Consider the following 20,572-nt stretch of genomic DNA (forward strand, 5'->3'; position numbering starts at 1 on the left):
CCTTCTAGCTTGACAGTTCCGTGATGATAGCAGGCAGCTCGCATTTCTTAATTACAAATGGTCGAGAGAGGTACCTTAAGCTAAAATGTCTTTAGTTAGTGCCTCGCCAGGCTTGGACGTTGGTCTGGTCCAATGTCTCAGTGTCAGTCTCCTTTGTCCATATGCTGCCCCGTAATGGACGTCAGCAGACCTTCTGGGAGAGGGTGAGTAAAGCTTTCTTTTAGCCTTCCCTTCTGAGAGACTTCTGTGTCTCTGCGGCTGTCCTCGCTTGCCCTGTGGGGTCTGGTATCTGCCTGTCCTCCCCTCTCTCCTCCCACTTTGCTCTCTGTCTCTGGCCCCTGCAGACTCTCTGGCCGTACTCTCCTCTGCCCCGTCTGAAGCACAGATTTCAGACCCCTTTGCCCCGGAGCCTGCCCCTCCTACTACAGCTGCTGAAATCGCACCTGCTGCAGCCTCTGCCTCAACCACCACCACTGTCACTGCTGTCACCACTGTCACTGCTGTCACCGCTGACGTCGATCTCTTTGGAGGTTAGTCAGTCCCTGTCCGTTTTCCTTTCAGGATTGCTGGAATTACCTGGGATTGAGGCGTTTAAAATGTTCACGTTGTATTAACTGCATGTCAGAGTGTTCACGTACTTTTCTAATGTTGACCCATATACATGTATCTTCGCTAAACTCACCAACTCTCATCACTTACATTTAGCACTTCCATAGTGGAAGTTGCCGTGTTTCAGACCATTTCCTGGTTTTTCCAAGTCAGGACTGAAGTTGCACTGGGGCTCCCACCCTGCCTGCCCCACTCTGCAGACCAGCTCTCTCTGTCTACATAGATTCGGCTTTTTGGCCAGGTTAGAACCAGTGCGGAGAATATTTGAGGAATATGTGGGCAAGACAATCCTGGTGCAAGTTATGGCTTCTGAATATTTAGGGCAAAAAGTTATCCAAGAGTGGTTCAGATTAGCACCTCTCTGAAGAGTTTAGGGATGTGCCTATTTCTGCAGCTTTAAGCTCGTTCTGTCCAATTTAAAAATTTGGATCTTCTCTGGCACTGGAACTTAGAAAACGTCTGAAGTGGCACTTGAGTTGCTGCTTGAAAACAGGTGCAGGTTAGTCTGCGAAACATCTGTCTGAAAATAAGGTTCCATGAAAGTATAAATTCTGACCCAGTAAAAAGATCCTGAACTCTGCCAGGGCAATATACCCAGACCCCAGGAGGCACATGAAGCCAGTTTATTCATCAGAGGGGGCTGTCTCCATGGCAACAGAGTCCCCGTGTCAGACACGTTCCCTGGGTGGTGCTAGTGTGTGTCTTCCTTACCATGTAACATCTTTCCTGGGGGATTTTGAGAACATGGTAAAGAAATTGGTGGAAGCCAATGATGGTGGGGCAGGAGAGATGTGGGAGGCTTGGGTACCACTAGTGTCTTCCCTGGGGATATGCATGAGTCCGCTGTCAGTCACCACTCCACTGTGTGCTATGCCTGGCTCTGAGGTTGGCCGGCATCTTCCAAGACAAGGAATGCTCAGGAAGACACAGCATCACCGCCACTGTCACACGGGAGCAAGTTTCTCCTGCCGTGGGACAATGTTATTCCTATTCCAGGAGAAACACGCTTTTAGGAAAAGTAAGGGAGAAGGGATTGCAGTCCTTTGAGTGTTTTACTATGAAGAGTCAGCCACTGTAGCAAGTAGTTTTTCAGGTATGCCCCTGCTATCTTTTGAAACCCAAACTTTAAGTTTTAGCTGAAATTTATAACATCAACTTCTTCACCCTTCCTTTCCCCGCCCCCATTTTTGGGTTTGGGTGTGGGAGATCCTCCCAGGCTTCTAACAGAAAAACTGCAAGGAAATGGGAAGTGTGGACAGGATGGATACCAATCCTGTGCTGAAACATTTCTGCATCTTTAACTGTTTATAACTTTAGTTTTCAATCCACTTATAAGGCGTTTCTGAAAAGTCAGCCCACTCTGTCTTCTTTCCTCCCAGCCCTCTAGGAAATATTTCTTTACAGTGTTCTTTGTACCATTATGCTGTTCAGGTCTAGCATTTATCACTGCTTCCAGCGTGTTCATCCAGCAGAGAGTCTGTGTTTGGAAATATCTTCATGGTGGCATCCTTTTTACCTTTAAATGTAAGGGATTAGTACAGCTGCCAGAGAGTTGGCTACCCTCATGATTCTTCAATATCCTTTCCAGTCATCCAGCTATAAATGGATAAAAGTGATTGCATCTGAAAATCTCATCACAATTATTTTATTGATCTATACTTCCGTAAACTGCCTCCTGGCCTCTGACAGCTATGCAGTTCCCGGCATCTGTGTTCAGGAGTCTGTCCGTGTCACTGTCTGTTATGTGTTTTCAAGGATTTTTTTTCTAATATCCTTTATGCCCTTTATTGTTTTAGAAGAAGTCATTTGAAAATGTGATGTTAAATATAAACCTAAACTAAAATCTCTTTGGCCATTTTGTGTGCATGTCTTATATTTTGCCCGCTCTGTAATAGGCAAACGGTAGAACTTGAGAAGAATAAAGTCACCAGTTATATTTTATTTATAAAATTTAGAACATGCCTTTTTGAGGTTCTGTGCTATGTGGATACAACTAATGTAGACCTCTGTAGACACGAGCTTAATGGATTTCAGTTTCAGAAAAATGGCCATTTAATTGCAGGAATATGACATATTAAACCATTACAATTCTATATGTATTTTAGTACTGTATTTAAATGACAAATTTGGAAAATAGTATAATTCTGTTACTTTTGACAGAAAGATTCAGATTGACACCCACATAATGTGTTAGTCATTTCATGTAAGTAGGCCATGTGTAAGTCATTGAATGTTTTTTTCGAAATACATTACATTTATTAAATGCTTTTTTTGTAAAGTGAACTTTTCTTTTTTTTTTTTTTTGCAGTTTTTAGCCGGGGCTGGGTTCGAACCCACCACCTCTGGCATATGGGGCCGGCACCCTACTCCTTTGAGCCACAGGCACTGCCCTAAAATGAACTTTTAAGAAATAAAATCTGCCTCCTGTAATCATCACAGACTTTAAGGCGGTGTTGTGCTTTAAAAAATTAGCAAAACTTAATACATGTTCATAAAATAAAATACAAAATCCTTAAAAACACCCTGTTTTTTATCTAAGCAGACTTCACTCACTGGACGTGGATTTGTAACAACACAAGGTCTTTCCAGTACTGATGCTAATTCCTCTGCACACCTGGGGGCGTGGCCGGGAGCCAGAGAATTTCCCTCACCAGTCTGACCATTTGTGATCAAACTGGTCAATCTTCCTCAAAACCAGTACTTAACTATCAACACTTACAACTAGAGTTCATGTAAGAGCTTTATAATCTGGGACCTTTGAGGAAGGAAAGAAACCAAAAAGGTGACTCTTGGGCTTTTGAGCAGCCAGAACCCAGAGTGTGTGGTTTAAGGATAGCTTGTGTGGCTGGAGTAAATGGGAAGAATAGCTGAGGCTGGGGAAGTGACAGCTACTACAAGTCTGGAGAGAGGTGGTGGTGGGAAGAAAGGAAAGATGAATCTGGACTAGTCAGGTGAAAGTACGGGCTGGGCCTGGCTGAGTCATAACCGTGGAGTGGCGGGAAAGTAGTGCTGGCTGAAAATTTGGCAGAATATAGAAATGAACTGCAAATGAGTAACCGGGAAAAGAGAACTGGGTTGGAAAGAGCTGTAGCTTTCAACACTGAAAAGATAATGCTGCCACCAATGATAGAAAAAAAGGTATAAAAAGTAGTTTTGTTTAACATCTAAATTTTATTATCTCATCTGGACATGGTGGCTCACACCTATAAACTTACCGCTTTAGGAGCCCAAGGAGGGAGGATTGCTTAAGGCCAGGAGCTCAAGACCAGCCTGGAAAACTTAGTGAGACCCCATCTCTACAAAAAATAAGAAAAATTAGACAGATGTGGTGGCAGCACCTGTAGTCCCAGTACTCAGGAGGCTGAGGAAGGAAGGAGGATCCCTTGAGCCCCTTGAACGCTATTGAACTCTAGTTCTAGGGACAGAGCAAGACACTCCGGGGCTGACCCAGCTCAGGGAGCCACTTCTTGCCCAGGTCTCTGTCCCCACTGCAGGAGGACAGTGACTGGGCCTTGTGCCATGTGGGGGCTCATTCTCATCTCCTTCTCCTGGGCTGGGAAGATTCAAACAGCTGGGGGTAGGAGCAGTATGGGCTCCTATGTTTAAGAAAAGTTTTGCCAGAGGTAGACGAGTTAAATTTATAATGTTTAGTTTTAAATAACAAGGGAAGCATTGAAAGGCGATGTCTTGTTGATGGGGGGGCATCTCATGTGGCCTTAATGTGGGTTTCACCCACTCCCACACAGTGGTAACCTTCTGAGGTCAGTCCTGGGGCTAATACCACTGATGCTTATTTCATATTAAAAGGGGGGAATAGTGTAGTATAGTGTGACACGGCTCATAGCAGGGTGGGAGGCCGGGCAGGACTCAGTCCACAGGCGTGTAGTGTGACACGGCTCATAGCAGTGTGGGAGGCCCGGCAGGGCTCAGTCCACAGGCATATAGTATGACACGGCTCATAGCAGGGTGGGAGGCCGGGCAGGGCTCAGTCCACAGGCGTGTAGTGTGACACGGCTCATAGCAGTGTGGGAGGCTGGGCAGGGCTCAGTCCACAGGCGTGTAGTGTGACACGGCTCATAGCAGTGTGGAAGGCCGGGCAGGGCTCAGTCCACAGGCGTGTAGTGTGACACGGCTCATAGCAGTGTGGGAGGCCGGGCAGGGATCAGTCCACAAGGCTCAGTCAGACATCTTTGGGCCAAATCCTAACTCTGCTATTTGCTGACCTTCATCAAGTCTCTCAGACTTTTATAAAAAATTAATTTATGTTTTTAATTGTCAAAAATTGTGTCTATTTATAATATTCAGCATAATGTTTTATTGTGATTGGCTCGGTTGAGCTAATTAACATACACAGTACCTCACTTGTCATTGTTTAAGGTGACAGCACTTAAAATCTTGTAAGCACTGAGTCTCTCATCTACAGAATGGAGATCACCTATCTCACAGAAATTAAATTTAATAACACCCCCAAATATGACTGCTATACCATTTCTGCTCTCTCCTATTATTGGCCTCGGGTCCAGTTTCTGTAGGATGAAAAGGACAAAGCAGCCCTGACTCTGGCAGGATGCATGCAGCCCTCCCAGCCTGCCTCACACTTGCTCACACCTTGTTCTTCTGTCCCCCCCAACCCCCCGCTCCGTCCAGCTTTCATCATGCTCTCTCAGTCCTCATTATAGCATCCTTGCTGGGGATGTATTTTTCTTTCTTCCTTTCTTTTTTTTTTTCTCTTCTTTTTTTCTTTTTTTCTTTTTTTTTTTGAGACAGAGCCTCACTCTGTGCCCTGGGTAGAGTGCTGTGGGTGTCACAGCTCACAGCAACCTCAAACTCTTGGGCTCAAATGATCCTCCTGCCTCAGCCTCCCTAGCAGCTTGGACTACAGGCACCTGCCACAATGCTGGGCTAGTTTTTCTATTTTTAGGAGAGATGGGGGTCTCACTCTTGCTCAGGCTGGTCTCAAACTCCTGAGTTCAAGCGATCCAGCTGCTTCAGCCTCCCAGAGTGCTGGGATTACAGGCATGAGCCAGGGCACCTGGCCCTTGATGTATTTTCCATTCTTAAGTATTACTCATTTGTCCTCTCCCCTGACCTCTGCTCAGAACACATATACCCCCAGTGCAGCTGAGAAAAGCTATCAGATCAAATTAATCTGTAAGTATAAATAAGTGATGCTTATTTTCCCTTCTAGCGATATTTGTGTTTTTGTAAAGGACCTTTTAACCCAAATAAGTCTCTGATTTAAATCTGTTATTCCACGTAACACCAGACCTCAGGGCATCACTAACGAGTGCTTTGTGCTCATATCAGTGTGGGGTGTGTTGGGTAAACTGAGAAACAAGTGTCTTGACTGCAGGACTTTCTAGAGCCTGATACAGGAAGCAGATTTCCAGGGAAGAGACTATGCCACATTTCTCAAGTGTATTTGACAAATTTTTTATGATGACTGGCAGAACGTGTTGTGGGGAACACGGATGGGTATTGTGGAAGACAGTGTGTTGGGATGGGGGGGCAGGCAGGTAAGTGCCAGCTGCTAGGTGGGTGTGGGTCCCCACCTCCCGGAGGTTTCTCCTCCAAGCCTGTCATACTTAACGATGTCTTGAATCCTCCTGTACTTTTGAGACTGAAGAGCCTCTATGCAAGCTGTAGTACTTTTTATTATAATTGACATGGTTTGTTGGTTGAAACGCATTAGAAACCATTTGTACACATCAGCCAGTACCCCGTGTAAACTGGGCATTTATAAACTGTGGCTGCCTGTTAGCAGTTTTCTACTATAACTAATGATACACTTATAGTTTAAAAGATCACACTATATTTTTAATCTGTTGAGAATAAATCATTTTCTAAATAGATAGAAAAATATAATTTTAAATAGCATTATGGCATCATACCCTCATTTTATCTCTTTATTTCTCTAAAACAAGTTCTTGGTTATGTCTGAAAATGTTTTTCAGGGATAGTGAAGACTTAATATTTATGAATACTTAATAAACCTTTCAGGTTAAAGTTTTATGTAAGTTTGCCTGTCCTAGACTATAAGAAATTTAAAAACTAGTACTGTTTGTTTACATAGCCATCGTATATTTAATTTTATTGACATTAAAGAAACCGTCATGTTTGCTAGAAGCCACTAGTCAGTGGCATTATAATAACATAGGAAATAAGTATTACCTGGACATGAAAGTTTAATATCTTAAATTACATAATAGTTATGTTTGTTTTGATTTTAACATCCATTAATTTCTAATGATGCATAAAACATGCTTCTCAGAGACCTTATACAATGAGAATCTTGTTACTGGTGGGTCCTCCCAGGCCATGGAGGACCAGCATGTATCGCTTGCATGGTGTTTTGTTTTTGTTTTTGGTTTTTGGTTTTTTTTTTATTAAATCATAGCTGTGTACATTAATGCAGTCATGAGGTTTGCATGTTAACTGACGCAAAGAAACACCAAGAACCGTCATTTTGTGACCACCATTATTGCATGGGCCATGAAAATGCATTTTAAAAAATTCATGTTGTATAAGGGAGCCTTCTTCACAGTTTAACCTGGTTCTTTTACTTATTTTCTTCTCTTTTTATTCCTTTAATTTCTATTGTTTTAAAAACTGCACCCAAGATGCCTTTGCAGCTTCTCCTGGGGAGGGCCCCGCAGCACCCGAGGGGGCCATGGCTGCAGCTGCCCCCGCCCCGGTGGCAGCGGCCCTGGATGCTTGTTCAGGAAATGGTGGGTGTGATGTCTGAGCCAGTCTGTTCACTCTGTCCTCCTGTGGTGCCCGTAGTTACATGTGGTGTGTGTTCTCCTGATTGTATGTTGTCCTGAGTGTTCAGTATCACCCATCATGGCTAAGTAAGTAACGCCAGCATTTGAAACATTAAGACAGTGAAGCCATACTCATCAAAATTGACAATTTCTTAAGATTGGCAATTTTTGTCAGCTATGCTCTCTTAATGTTCTGTTTTTCTCTAATGCTGTTATTACACTCCTTTACAACACTGTGTTAAACATATTGGCACGTCCTAATGAGTTTCCAAAGCTACTAAATTGGTCAGGTGAAGGAAGCATTTGTTAGATGGAGATCTCTGGTCCCAGGCCCAGGCTCATGGCACAGGCTCCGCAGGCGCTTCCCTCTCCCAACTTAGGGCGCTTCTGAGTTTCCTTTAGAGAAAGCGTCCCTACCCCTGCCCTGCTGGTAGGGTAGCATCAACCCCCGCAGCCCGGCTCGGTGTCAGCGCCCTGCAGGTGCCCCTTCCCACCCGATGTGACCTCTCTCTCTCCTCACTGACGCTGTGTCCCCTCCCTTCCCCAAGACCCCTTTGCCCCGTCCGAGGGGAGCGCGGAGGCCGCGCCCGAGCTGGACCTCTTTGCCATGAAGCCGCCAGAGACCGGCGCTCCCGTAGTGACCCCCACAGCTAGCGCAGCCCCTCCGGTTCCCGCCACCGCTCCTTCTCCTGCTCCCGCTGCTGCGGCCGCCGCTGCGGCCACCACCGCTGCCACCGCCGCCACCGCCACCGCCAGCACCGCCGCCGCCACCGCCACCGCCACCGCCACCGCCACCGCCGCTCCGCCTGCTCTAGATATCTTCGGTGGTAATTTCTTGTCCTTGTCGTCCCTGTCGCTCTCTTCCCTCCTGCTGGGGTGAGCTGTGCTGCACACAGCTGCCACCGCGAGGAGATGCGTCCCTGCGGGTCCCCTAGGAACCACCTGCTGCTTAATCCGGGAAAGCCAGCTCCGAAGGGGAAGGGCCCGCTGGGCGGTTGGTCAGGCTGAGTGAGGCCCGTGTGTTCTCGTTCCAGATCTGTTTGAGTCCGCGCCGGAGGTCGCCGCTGCGCCCAAGCCCGAGGCCGCGCCCGGCATCGACCTGTTCGGGACAGGTATGTCGCGGGCGCTCCCCCACCGCGGTCCCTGCGCTCGCCGGCGACGGCGCGTTTGCCAGAGCTCTGCCCGACCCCGGCTTCTGCCCCTCACTCTGCTTGGTTCTGCTTTGTTTCTCTTTCGGAAGATGCTTTCTCGTCGCCACCACCGCCACCGCCGCCAGGCGCCTCTCCCGGGCCCGAGCGCGCGCTCACCGCGGACCTGCTATCCGGTGAGTGCCGGGGTCCCCGGGGTGTCCGCGGGGCGAGTGTCCTGCCGGGGTCCCCGGGGTGTCCGCGGGGCGAGTGCCCTGCCGGGGTCCCCGGGGTGTCCGCGGGGCGAGTGCCCTGCCGGGGTCCCCGGGGTGTCCGCGGGGCGAGTGCCCTGCCGGGGTCCCCGGGGTGTCCGCGGGGCGAGTGTCCTGCCGGGGTCCCCGGGGTGTCCGCGGGGCGAGTGCCCTGCCGGGGTCCCCGGAGTGTCCGCGGGGCTAATGTTCCGCCGGGGTCCCCAGAGGTGTCTGTGGGGTGCATGTGCAGAGCAGACGCAACAACACATGGGCTTGCCCTGAGGTCTTTTAAATTCAAAATTTACTTTGAAAAAAAATCTTACTCTTTGGCCTGTCAACAGCTGGTGATGTTTATATTCCCACTCTAAGGCTTGTGAAAAGAGAAAACTTTTTTTGACCCTAAAACCCCTGACCTCAAGGAGTCAAATTTTATTTTGTTACGGAAAGTGCATATCTAAAATCCCTTTGCTTTCCCCTAACTGTAAAGAGGGTCTGCAGTCCTCCTGCCCGGAGTTACTGAACTCTAAGGGGACTCTGGGCAGGGCTGTGGTTCTGTCTCCCCGGTGACACTTCTGTTCTGTCGCACAGTGGACGCCTTTGCAGCCCCGGCTCCTGCACCTGCGGCCTCTCCCGCGCAGGCCGACTCTTCGGGGGTGATAGACCTTTTTGGGGGTGCGTATCTCTCTGTAGGCTTAAGGAGTCTTTTTTTTCCCCCTTCAGAATAGTTTTTAGATCTTCTATTTCATTCTACTTGATCATTTTTTTCTCTGAACCATGTGAAGTTTTTTTAAGTTTTTAAGATCTTTTTCACTTCTTTGCCATCATCTCCACCCTCATCAGTTCATCCTGATTTTCAGTGCATGGCTTAACTAAACCAGATCATTTTTCATTTGAAGTCTTCATGTTTCCAGCTTTTGTTCATCCTGGTGTGGAATCCCTGATTGGAATTTCCTTCCCCTGCTCTTCCTTGGTGATCTGGATCTGTGCTAAGTCAATATTTCTGGGTTCTCAAAAGCAATTCAAACATGAGCGAGGTAATTTAGAACTGAAAACCAATAAGCCAGTTAAAACCGACAGCGTAAGATGGTGTCTGCTTGTTCTGTGGGGTTCAATGTTTTAAAATCCTTCCCGAGAATTAGAAGGATTGGAAAGTGTGTTGAGATTTGGCCTCCTTTGTGCCCTATCTGAAGACAGACAGATGTACTGAAGCAGCTCTCGGCGGTCCACCTGGGCGGTACAGCCAAAGCTTTATTTTGCAGTAGTTTTCTAGGAACACGTCTGAAGGGACTTCTCCATGAATACCAGAGAAAGCCCCTAAGTGGGCAAAAAAACCGCCTTTGGAAAGGTCAGCCAATTCAGTACCCAGTGTACACTGAAGCCCCAAGGTGGACACCATGACGGGTACAAGAATGCCACAGTCTGTGACCATGGGTGGCTCAAAACTTGTGTCACACACTGAACCAGGGTATATGGGTACAAGTAATGGTGCTGCTGCTTGAACAAATTTAGGAAGATTTGTTAAGGTTTGATAGCATTTTAAATGGAATTCTATTTTATTACTTCTTGGCAAACATTTTTAAAACTTTGATCCTATTTTGATGGTTGATGACATGTAGTCCAAAACATTTATTTTCAAAAAGAGAATTCTCTTAATCTTGTAAAGAAGTGTTCATTCTTAAGTGTTTTAGAATGCTTTTTTGAGAGAATAAACTGGTCAGAGCATTATTAATTCACTCAATCGTGTCGTAAACCCAGAGCAGAGGAGCTGACCCCACACTGCTGTGTCTGCGTGTTTCTCTGTGTTCACCATATTTACGTTACTTACTGTTTACACTCTCTTACTTTTCTGCTGCACGATGGATGGCGGATAGATGCGTTTGGGAGTGGTGCTCCTGAGCCCCAACCTACACCTCAGGCTGCTTCTAGCTCGTCAGCGTCGGCAGACCTCCTAACTGGTAATGAATTACACAAGTAAAATGGTGTTTTGTGGAAGTTAAGTTTGGATATGTATACTTTTCTAAGTGACAGATATTACATAAGTTGCAGAGTGCGTGTTTTATTTTCCTATCAAGACGTGAAATTGAAAAATAAGATGCTGAATAAGAGAAGTTTGATTATTTCCCAGTATTTTACAAAATGAAATTATCTTAAAAATCCGGCCAGTAAACAAGCCTCCCTGTGACTTCTCAGAAGCTGGTAACCGGCCTTCTGTCAGTTAGCATGTTTCTGTTTGTTAAAAAGGAAACGTGCTTATGTAGCAATGTGTACCTTATCATGTCTATTCCCATCTTGTTGGTTTTTTTTACAGAGACAGAGTCTCACTGTACCGCCCTCGGTAGAGTGCCGTGGCGTCACACGGCTCACAGTAACCTCTAACTCTTGGGCTTACGCGATTCTCTTGCCTCAGCCTCCCAAGCAGCTGGGACTACAGGCGCCCGCCACAACGCCTGGGTTTTTTAAAGAATTTGTGGAGAGTTTTTTAAAGAAATGTACAGTAATGTTCGACCATTGGTTCTGTAATACATGAATCACTCCAGGAGAAACTGTTACAGATTCCCACCAAGCCCCCAGTCAGAGATGCTGGTACATGCGACACTTTTTTAAACACAATGACATTTTTTTTCTACATGAAAACTCATGGGGTGATACCAGGTCAGGAAGGCCGTCGTGTGGAGCAGATTGGTACAGTTCACCTGGGATTATTGTTTATTGCCAGGATAGTATAGACAGAATGAAAGGAAGGGCTCTAAGATGGTAAAAGCCACGTGCTGGTCTTCCTCAGGGACAGCGCGTGCTCAATGGTAGCCTGACCTGGAAACCACTATTGCTGTCAGCAAGGCATTCGCCAGGTGCGAGGCCTCAGTTTAGGTACAAACCGAGGAACTCACGAGGCTCCCTGGGCTGCCTCGCTGAGATATTCCTTAGAGGGACGGTAACAGGAAGCACACAGCAGCATTGCATAGGCCTGGGACACGCCAGTGTCACTCTGCAGCCACCACGGGGGAGGCATTTTTGCCCCCCGCACTTGACCAGGAACTGGTAAGCGTGTGGGTCCAATCAGCACAGGGCAGCCACCACGTCCAGAGTCTTTCGGCTGACGTCCCAAGCCACAATCAGCACAGGAGAGCCACCACATCCAGAGTCTTTCAGCTGACGTCCCCTGCGAGCCACATAGCTCTCAAAAGGGCAGGTGACTCATTTCCATTTTCAGTGTGGCCATAGTCACAAGCTACAAGTGACCCTGGGGGCAGTTCTGACACCACATGCAGCAGGCTGAGGGACACTGGTTTCCAGATAGGTGACAAGTAAGGGCAGGTCCTCCAGGACCTTCACCCACCCTCAGGGCTGTAGGAAATCTGGCCTGAGGTCAGATGCCTCCCTCAGAAGCTGGAGGACGCAGGCACAGCCCCACTCCTAACCTTCCTCCAGCAGTGATTCAGGCTGGTTACTTAGGTATTTCCCTGGGGCAACAATGCTTTTGTGTCTTTCCCATTCCCCCTACTCCACCCCAACAACCTTGAAACACATGACACTTGTGTGCTGAGTCCACTCACAGCGGTGACTTCCAGCTGTATTTTCCTGAATGAGAAGGAACCAGGCCCCACGGCGATCTTGTTGCAGAATTTGGAAGCTGCAGCTCTGATGAGAGGCAGTGCCCTGACTCTGAACCCCAGCTGGTTACTTGGGGGAGACAATGCTGGCTTGCCTGGCGTTTCTTTCAGCCTATGCGTCCTTCACAGCAGCTCCAAATTGGCCACAGAAATTGTCAAGCTCTGGGCGGCGCCTGTGGCTCAGTCGGTAAGGCGCCAGCCCCATATACCGAGGGTTGCTGGTTCATACCCGGGCCCCGGCTGAACTGCAACCACAAAAAGAAAAAAAAAATAGCCGGGCGTTGTGGCAGGCGCCTGTAGTCCCAGCTACTCGGGAGGCTGAGGCAAGAGAATCGCTTAAGCCCAGGAGTTGGAGGTTGCTGTGAGCTGTGTGAGGCCACGGCACTCTACCGAGGGCCATACAGTGAGACTCTGTCTCTACAAAAAAAAAACAAAAGAAATTGTCAAGCTCTTACTAAATGAATAAGCGTAATTCAGATTTTCAGTAAGATTTTAACATGCCACAGAAATAGCACATAAGTTTTACATGGCTATCTGGGGGGAACACAACCTTCTTAATTTTTAAATGAGATTTCTGATTGAAAACCTTTTACATGGAAGTTATAGTTAAGATTGAAATGACACGTGAAATCAAATGTTCTGACGTTTTGCATAATTCTAAGAAGTCTGTCTTCCTCTCCTGGGTATCCCTCCCCTGCCATGAATTTTAGAGGGAGGTTTGAAGCCTCCTAGCAGGAGCCTGGCAAAGTGGTCAGCCACACTGTCTACGCCAGTGTCCCCTGTCCTTTGTGACCTGTCTGCACCCTCCAGGGTATGAGACATTTTGAGAAATTGTGTTTGCAAGAGTCCAGGGCAGATGACACTGGGGCAGAAAGGCCAGTCAGAGCCGGCGTGAGGGAAGAGAGATTGTTCCATCCAAACCAAGTCAGAGGTTAGTGACAGAGCCAAGAGACTGGGCCCTGGGGAACAAAACAGGATCTAAAACCTGCGGTGAGAGGTGCCTTGGTCTCAACTGCACCACAGGGTGTGTGGACAGGTCCAGCAGGGACATGCCCAGAGCACAGGTTAGGTCGTCTCCAGAAATCAGCGGAGCTTACCCATCGTGTTGCCCACTCTGAAATCCTAGTGACATGGGATAAAAAAAGAGAAAATCCGTGATACAAGTAACAGTGTCAGTCTCGTGGGTCTTCCTATGCTCTTTCCATTTCTCCTGCCTCACTGACCCGTGTAGCATTTACTTTCTTATGTCTCTGGTATTTTTCTGTTCAAATGGATTAATATTTAATGTAATTGGGTATGGACAGCTTTGAACATCTAGTTTGCTTTCAGAACAATTCTTATAGTCGGATTTACTTGGCATGGAGCAAACTAATGTTCCTTTCACTTTATGTACAAAATTTTAAATTGCTTTTAATTTCTGGAGGTCTTAATTTGGGGGGCCAGCTTTTCATACTTTCCTCTGCTTTGCTGATAGAAAAATATTTCTTGTTACTTGTTCAAGTGCCAGAACATCAGAAAGTCCTGTTCTCACTAAGGAGCATCATGAAACATGAAGATAATTTTATCCCCGGGACCAGGGGCAACTTTCCCAGCAAAATGAAAAAGAAAAAAGAAAAAAACTTTAAGATCCTGCCAATATACACAGCCACATTTACATATGTAATTTAACTGGCACTTGGCGGTTTCTGAGTTTCACATCACTCATGCGTTTATGTTTCATGTCTATCATGCAGGACAAATATTTGGGGCTCTGGGGTAGTAGTTTGCAGTGAATACTTGTGTGAGAGTTAATGTAGGGAAGGAACAGCTAAGTCACCAGTCTACTGAAACAAAGAGGAACTTTAAAAAAAATTTATTAAAAAAAAAATGAGCCTCGGCTCAGCACCAGTAGCTCAGTGAGTAGGGCGCCAGCCACATACACCAAAGCTGGTGGGTTCAAGCCCAGCCCAGGCCTGCTAACCAACAATGACAATTGCAACCTAAAGATAGCCGGGCATTGTAGCAGGCGCCTATAGTCCCAGCTATTCGGGAGGCTGAGGCAAGAGAATCACTTGGCCCCAAGAGTTTGAGGTTGCTGTGAGCTGTGACGCTATGGCACTCTACCGAGGGTGACAAAGTGAAACTCTGTCTCAAAAAAAAAAAAAAAAACCTTGTCACAGTCAACCTACAAATTGATGAGGTTCAAAGTAGGAATTTGAACCCCCAAAAAAAGAGGGAGAAGAGAAATAGTTATATTTTATGAAGCATTATCTATAATCTTATAAAATCAACTATTACTAATATAACTACTTTGTGAAAGAATGAAAACGAAAAATAATACACAGTCACTGTCAAGGGAGGTTTAGATTGTCCAAAACAAACCTTGTTTGTTAGACTGAGGACTTTTACCCCATGCTAAGATTTAAAAAAAAAAATTTTCTGAGGGAATATCTTTACGTGTAAGTCATAAGGATAAGGCAATAAATAGATGGTATAATTAAATGTTAAAGTGGTTGGTAGGGATTTTAAACTAAAAATTAAGAACCATCTTACGGGCTGCGCCTGTGGCTTAGTGAGTAGGGCGCCAGCCCCATATGCCAAGGGTGGTGGGTTCAAACCCAGCCCCGGCCAAACTGCAACAACAACAACAAAAATAGCTAGGCGTTGTGGCGGGCGCCTGTAGTCCCAGCTACTTGGGAGGCTGAGGCAAGAGAATTGCTTAAGACCAAGAGTTGGAGGTTGCTGTGAGCTGTGATGCCACGGCACTCTACCCAGGACAACAGAGTGAGACTCTGTCTCAAAAAAAGAAAAGATATATCTGTCATAAAAACTGTGTGTTCTTTATTCAAATTTAGTTCCAGAATTGTCAGATAATAGCAGTTGTAGAACTGAACTGTACTTGAAATATCATCGTAGTTTCCTTCCACCACTTCAGTAAAATATTCAAGTTGTTTGGTGCACCCAGTGTAGTCAAAGGAGAAGATCCTGGAGAAGGGATTGTGTGGCCAGTGAAGACAGACTGGAGAATAGTTCTCAAAATAATGAAAGGAAGGGAGGAAGAAGAGAAAAAGGGAAGAGAGGACATATAACAACAGTATAGACGTGATCTGTGTCTCAGACGGAGTCTGGTTGGAAACTTGGAAGTTAAGTTTATAACTAATAAAAAGAAATATTATTTCACACAGTAAAGAGTAAAGCCGTCCAATTCTGCTCAACATATGCCAAATGAAAGCGCAGGTGTTTGAAAGATACAGATTCCAGGGTGACAAAGGCAAACATTGATTATAAGGGAAGGAGGGTGTGCGAAGGACGTGCCTAACTTCTCAGGTCGATGTCAAGCAGGACAGCCATGCTCTTCCCTAATGGACATAATTCTGAGGGGACGGCAGCATAAATCGAGGCAGGATAGGAGGGTGCCACATCCTCCCTTTAATTCCAAAGCTAGGGGGACAGTATCGGCCCTTCGTGGTTCCGTGTGTGTTCTCTTGACCACATCAAACAGGTGACCTTCTAGCAGCACCACAGAAGTCCTCCAACTAATTTAAAATGCAAACTTGTTCAATGTGGAATTAAAAACTGACAACTTCCACTAAAAGGGAAGGAAGTCTACAGAGGCTCAGTTGATCCCATCGTCCTGTAAGGGTGTGACTTTCTCTGTCAGTGGCTTTAAGATTTCCCTCTCCTGACCAGAGGGATAGAACGCACTGTGTGGCCTGCAGTGGTGTGTCTATATCAGTCAAACTCTTAAGTGGGAGGCAGTCTCCCTTCATAAAGATCCTTTCATGAGACTGATGGGCTGTGATAAAAGGCAGGGAGTGCACATGGTTGAGGATGTGAAGATATTAGCTATTCTGTTACAGCGTGAAATAGGACCGCCGGCCATCCAGAAGTGTTCTGATTATTGCCTTGTTCCCAATTCCACCCCATGGAATACCTTTCTTTATGTAAATGAGAACTATATAGATAGATTAGTGGTTTGGGTTTTCCTAATAACTCTGTTCTCCAGGGCTCTAAAACTTTTCAGTTACTTAACAGGAGGAATTCTCCAAACTCTTCATTAATACCTACAATATTCCTGTTCTTCATTTAGAGGATAACAATTGACTTTTTCAGGATAATCAGTCATCTTGTATCACCTAATAAGTTGTTTGATTATTCTAGGTTTGTGAGTGAAACTACTTCATAAGAACCTAATATATAAATAATAGAACAAAAGTCGTCCTGCCAGAGCTCCGTCAGAGTTACAGGTGTGTAGGGCAGATCCAGGTGCAGGGTCTGGCCTTGTCACACCCTGGTGGAGAGCCCAGACATGGACAATTGCTGTGTGGAATCTTGCATCTGACACTGACCACCATGTGACCTTGAGCAAATTATTTAACTTCTCTGACCTCAGGTCACCCTCACGCAGCTGTTGCAAGGATTGAGTAAGCTAGCATGCATTTTAGCCTGAACCATATGAAATTGCTGCTTTTTAGGGCCAGAATGGTCAAATATCAGCGTTTCATGTGATTCATATGGTTATCCTAAGAAAGAAAGCTCAGTCCAGTGCCTGACACTTGTGCCCCAGGCCAGTGTTGGCTTCACCTGTCACTTTCAGGTGTAATTTACCTGGAGCAAAGCTCAGCAGCCCTGAGTAGAGGGCCTGGGGGACCACAGGGTCCCTCTTGGTGCTGAGACCTGGCTCCGTGTGTCAACTTCTCTCTAAGTCACTTCTGGCCAGGGAGTGGCAGGACTGCCCCAGATGCTCCTCAGGCCCTTTCCAGCAGCAGTCAGCTGGGATTCTAAAGTAAACTCCCTTTCCTTGGCCAACTTTTAAGAAACTGAGAGTCCAGTATAGTTTTCTGGCAGAGACCACCTATGGCAAAGAGACCCACACCATGGAACAACTGTTTAACCACCATCATATTTCAACTTGAGGCGTAAGATATTGTTGCAAAAAAAATCCACATTAACCCAGACATCAATCTATCTAAAGTCAAAATGGTCACATCCACAGAAATAAGCCCCTCCAGTACAGTTCGTTTGCTAGTGATACTGGTTCTCACGGATCTGGAGAATGAATTTTCTTCAGTAAAGAAGGTCACGCGATATTTATGTAAAGTATTATTCAAATACTGAACTCACTTAAAGTGACCATCGTGAACTGTGAAGATCGTCTTCTGATCAATAGTAATTTTTCTAAATTGCTGTTTTTCCACATGTGTATAAGGAAAGTCTAAACACGTCACTGTTAATTTCCAGGAACAGCCAGGACTTGAACAGTATTGCCACCTGCTTTATAAAATAGTAACTGGGGAGTTTTAGTAGAAGTTATTTTCAAAATTATAAATTGGATTTATGGAATGTAGATTTGAGGATGTTTTTGAATCATTCTTTGTTTTTGCGAGAGTTTTGTGAGGAAGAGATGACGTGTCTAAACGTGAAAGGAATATATGCCCCAACTCTGTGTGAGAATGACTTCTGATGGAAGCAGGTCCCTTTCAGTAATAACAGACCACCGTCCAGGGTCTCAGCAAGCCGCTTCCCTCCTGGGCCGGCAGCAGTAGTGCAGACCAGCCTCCACGTCTGTTTCTCAGAGTTGGTTGAGAGAAATTATTTGCTTGCAGCCTTCAAAAGATAAGCATTTAACTTGAGGTTTGATGACTTCTCAGTAGTTTTTTATGTTGCCTCACCTTTTATGTTTAGGAGTAGTGTCCTTCATTCAGTAAACGTTAACTCAGCGTCATAGGCACCACGCTGGATATATGTGAAAAATAAGTGAGAAAGGAAGATATAGTTCCTGACCCCAGAAAGCCATCCCCTGGGTTGGAGCTAGGGGGACAGGATACAGAGTGTGATGGACGTGGGACGGGGCTGTGACCAGGTGCTGAGGACTCCTGGTGTGGATGTGGTGTGGGTGGGGGCTGAGGCTGGCCCCAGTGAGCAGCAGCAGAGGGCAAGGAGGTCCCCCACCCCGACCCTGAGCAGGTGTCTGATACCGAGAGAGGCAGGTGGGGGGTGGTGTCCACAGGCCAGTTTACAGTGGTGGGAAGGACAGAAACACCTGGTCCCCAGGCACCAGGACACACGTTCCAGGAATCTGCAAGTTCAGGAGCTGCTCTCCTCAGAAATATTGCTGTGGCTGCACCACAGAGACTTGATTAGAGGAGTCCAGGCTCCAGCCAGGATGTCCCCCTTCCAGTGAGTGTCGTGGTTCCCCGAGACCGGTGCTGCGGGGGCCCGCGCGGGCGGTGACAGTGAGGCTAGAGCATGTGTGGAAGGCAGTAAGGAGGACCCAACGCACACTTTCCTGATTGGCATTCTCTTACAATAACAAACCAACTCCACACTGTGGAACTAAAGTGTTCACAACTCAACATTTACTCCTACCTGGTATTATGCTTTGAAGAAACATAAATTCAAAGTAATGAAGATGATTATCTGAATGTTAACCCTAGTGATTCTTCATTTGCTTTAACGTACTTCATGGAATAACAGGGTTGGTTCCTTAAGGAGGGTATATTTTATGTGCTATCTTATTAATTAAATTAAATCTCTCACTAATACATGATACATATCAAGATACTGTATTTTTAAAACTTCAAAAACAAATGTTCCGGACTTCAATGACTGCTGATCTGCCTTCAGTTCCTTTCCATCTTCCATAACTTCTTCTAACTTTGTTTGTATGGTATTTACCCACCCTTGGTTTTTTCTGCTTATATTTTTCTGGAAATTTTCCTTTCAGGATTTGGGGGTTCTTTCATGGCCCCTGCTCCATCCCCAGTGACTCCAGCTCAGAATAACCTGCTACAGCCCAATTTTGAGGCAGCTTTTGGAGCAACACCTTCAACTTCCAGCAGCAGCTCCTTTGACCCGTCAGGTGAGGCAGCGACCACAAATGCGCCCTTTATTTATCTTGATGACGTTAATATACCACCAAAGGTTAGCATGTTACCAGGAAACCTATAACACGCCAGGACTGAGGATGACCCAAGTTTTAAAACGTTGATACCTCCTCATTCTGTAACTGATAAAAATTCCCAGTACACCCTGGTAGCTTTAAGAATAACCTGCAATTCTTTCTGGTTTTTATTTTTAGCAGAAATCTAACTTAACACGCACACCATCTATTTGCATGAGCTTGCACAGTTTAGAGATGTTAAGCAAAATCAAGTACTTGGTACTGAATCTCATATAGTGTCTGCATACGTGACCACCCCGATGCTGTTGCTTACACCTTTCAAAGCCTGTATGGCCTCCGTTTTATCAAATTGAGACACAGTATTCTTTGCCTGCCTTTAACCTCTCATCACTGCTGTCATTTTGTTTGTATTCTCTTCCATTCTGTTCTTCCCATGCTGGGTCCTCACTACAATTTTCAATTGGTGAGTTTTTGGCAATTAAATGTGTTTCAGGAACACCCTGAATATGTCCCGTGCCTGACAATTTGGTTGTTTCCCTTGCCAGTGCCTGGTCGAATGCTGTCCTTTTTCACTTCAGAATTATTGTACAGTAGTATTAATGTAGATATGTGTAGTTTCTTGATAAAATTTAACAACCACAAAGGTTTCAACATATAAAAGATATTAGAAATATCTTATGGAAATACTATGAGTCTGTGTTTTGAAAGATCTGCACTGCAGAACTGAACAAATGGTGACTTATATGATGATTGGGAACCTCGATGATGGAATTTGAGTCCTAATACTTAAAACAGCATTTATCTTAGATACACTCTGAAAGTTAGAACCAGAAGTGATCTCTGTCATGAGAAAAAACAATATCAAAATTGTTACTTCTAAGATATGATTGACTGGCCAAGCACAGTAGCTCATGCCTGTATCCCCTATACTTTGGGAGGCTGAGACAGGAGGAACACTTTAGGTGAGGAGTTTGAGACCAGCCTGGAGTAAGACCCCCACTTCTAAAAAGACAAAGAGGCTTGGCACCCATAGCACAGTGGTTATGGCACCAGCCACATGCACCCAGGCTGGTGGGTTCAAACCCCATGGGGCCAGCTAAACAAAAATGCAACTGCCACAAAAAGAATGCTGCGGCAGGCTCCTACAGTCCCAAGTACTTGGGAGGCTGAGAGAGAATTGCTTAAGCTTAAGCCCAGGAGTTTGAGGTTACAGCTATGATTATGCCACCGTACTCCAGCCTGGGTGACAAAGTGAGATTCTATCTCAAAAAATAAAAATAAAATAAATCAATAAAATAGGATAAACTCTTTTTCAGCTACTTTTTAC

General features: G+C 45.8%; 1 protein-coding gene across 6 annotated transcripts in view; it reads left to right on the forward strand.

Moving 5' to 3' along the window:
• SNAP91 (synaptosome associated protein 91) overlaps nt 1-20,572 on the forward strand; it is a 177,004-nt gene that overhangs the window by 125,556 nt on the left and 30,876 nt on the right. For 4 of the 6 annotated variants that reach the window (XM_053602336.1, XM_053602340.1, XM_053602335.1 and 1 more), the window contains exons 14-22: nt 189-203; nt 345-530; nt 7,230-7,337; nt 7,922-8,200; nt 8,408-8,485; nt 8,614-8,697; nt 9,340-9,423; nt 10,623-10,706; nt 19,069-19,203. In XM_053602336.1, the coding sequence (XP_053458311.1) occupies nt 189-203; nt 345-530; nt 7,230-7,337; nt 7,922-8,200; nt 8,408-8,485; nt 8,614-8,697; nt 9,340-9,423; nt 10,623-10,706; nt 19,069-19,203 (1,053 nt within the window). The remainder of the gene's footprint in view (nt 1-188; nt 204-344; nt 531-7,229; nt 7,338-7,921; nt 8,201-8,407; nt 8,486-8,613; nt 8,698-9,339; nt 9,424-10,622; nt 10,707-19,068; nt 19,204-20,572) is intronic. The other 2 variants (XM_053602337.1, XM_053602339.1) reach the window with 2 other exon arrangements.

The sequence above is a fragment of the Nycticebus coucang genome, chromosome 9 (assembly GCF_027406575.1).
Source record: "Nycticebus coucang isolate mNycCou1 chromosome 9, mNycCou1.pri, whole genome shotgun sequence".
In the NCBI taxonomy this organism is placed as follows: Eukaryota; Metazoa; Chordata; class Mammalia; order Primates; family Lorisidae; genus Nycticebus; species Nycticebus coucang.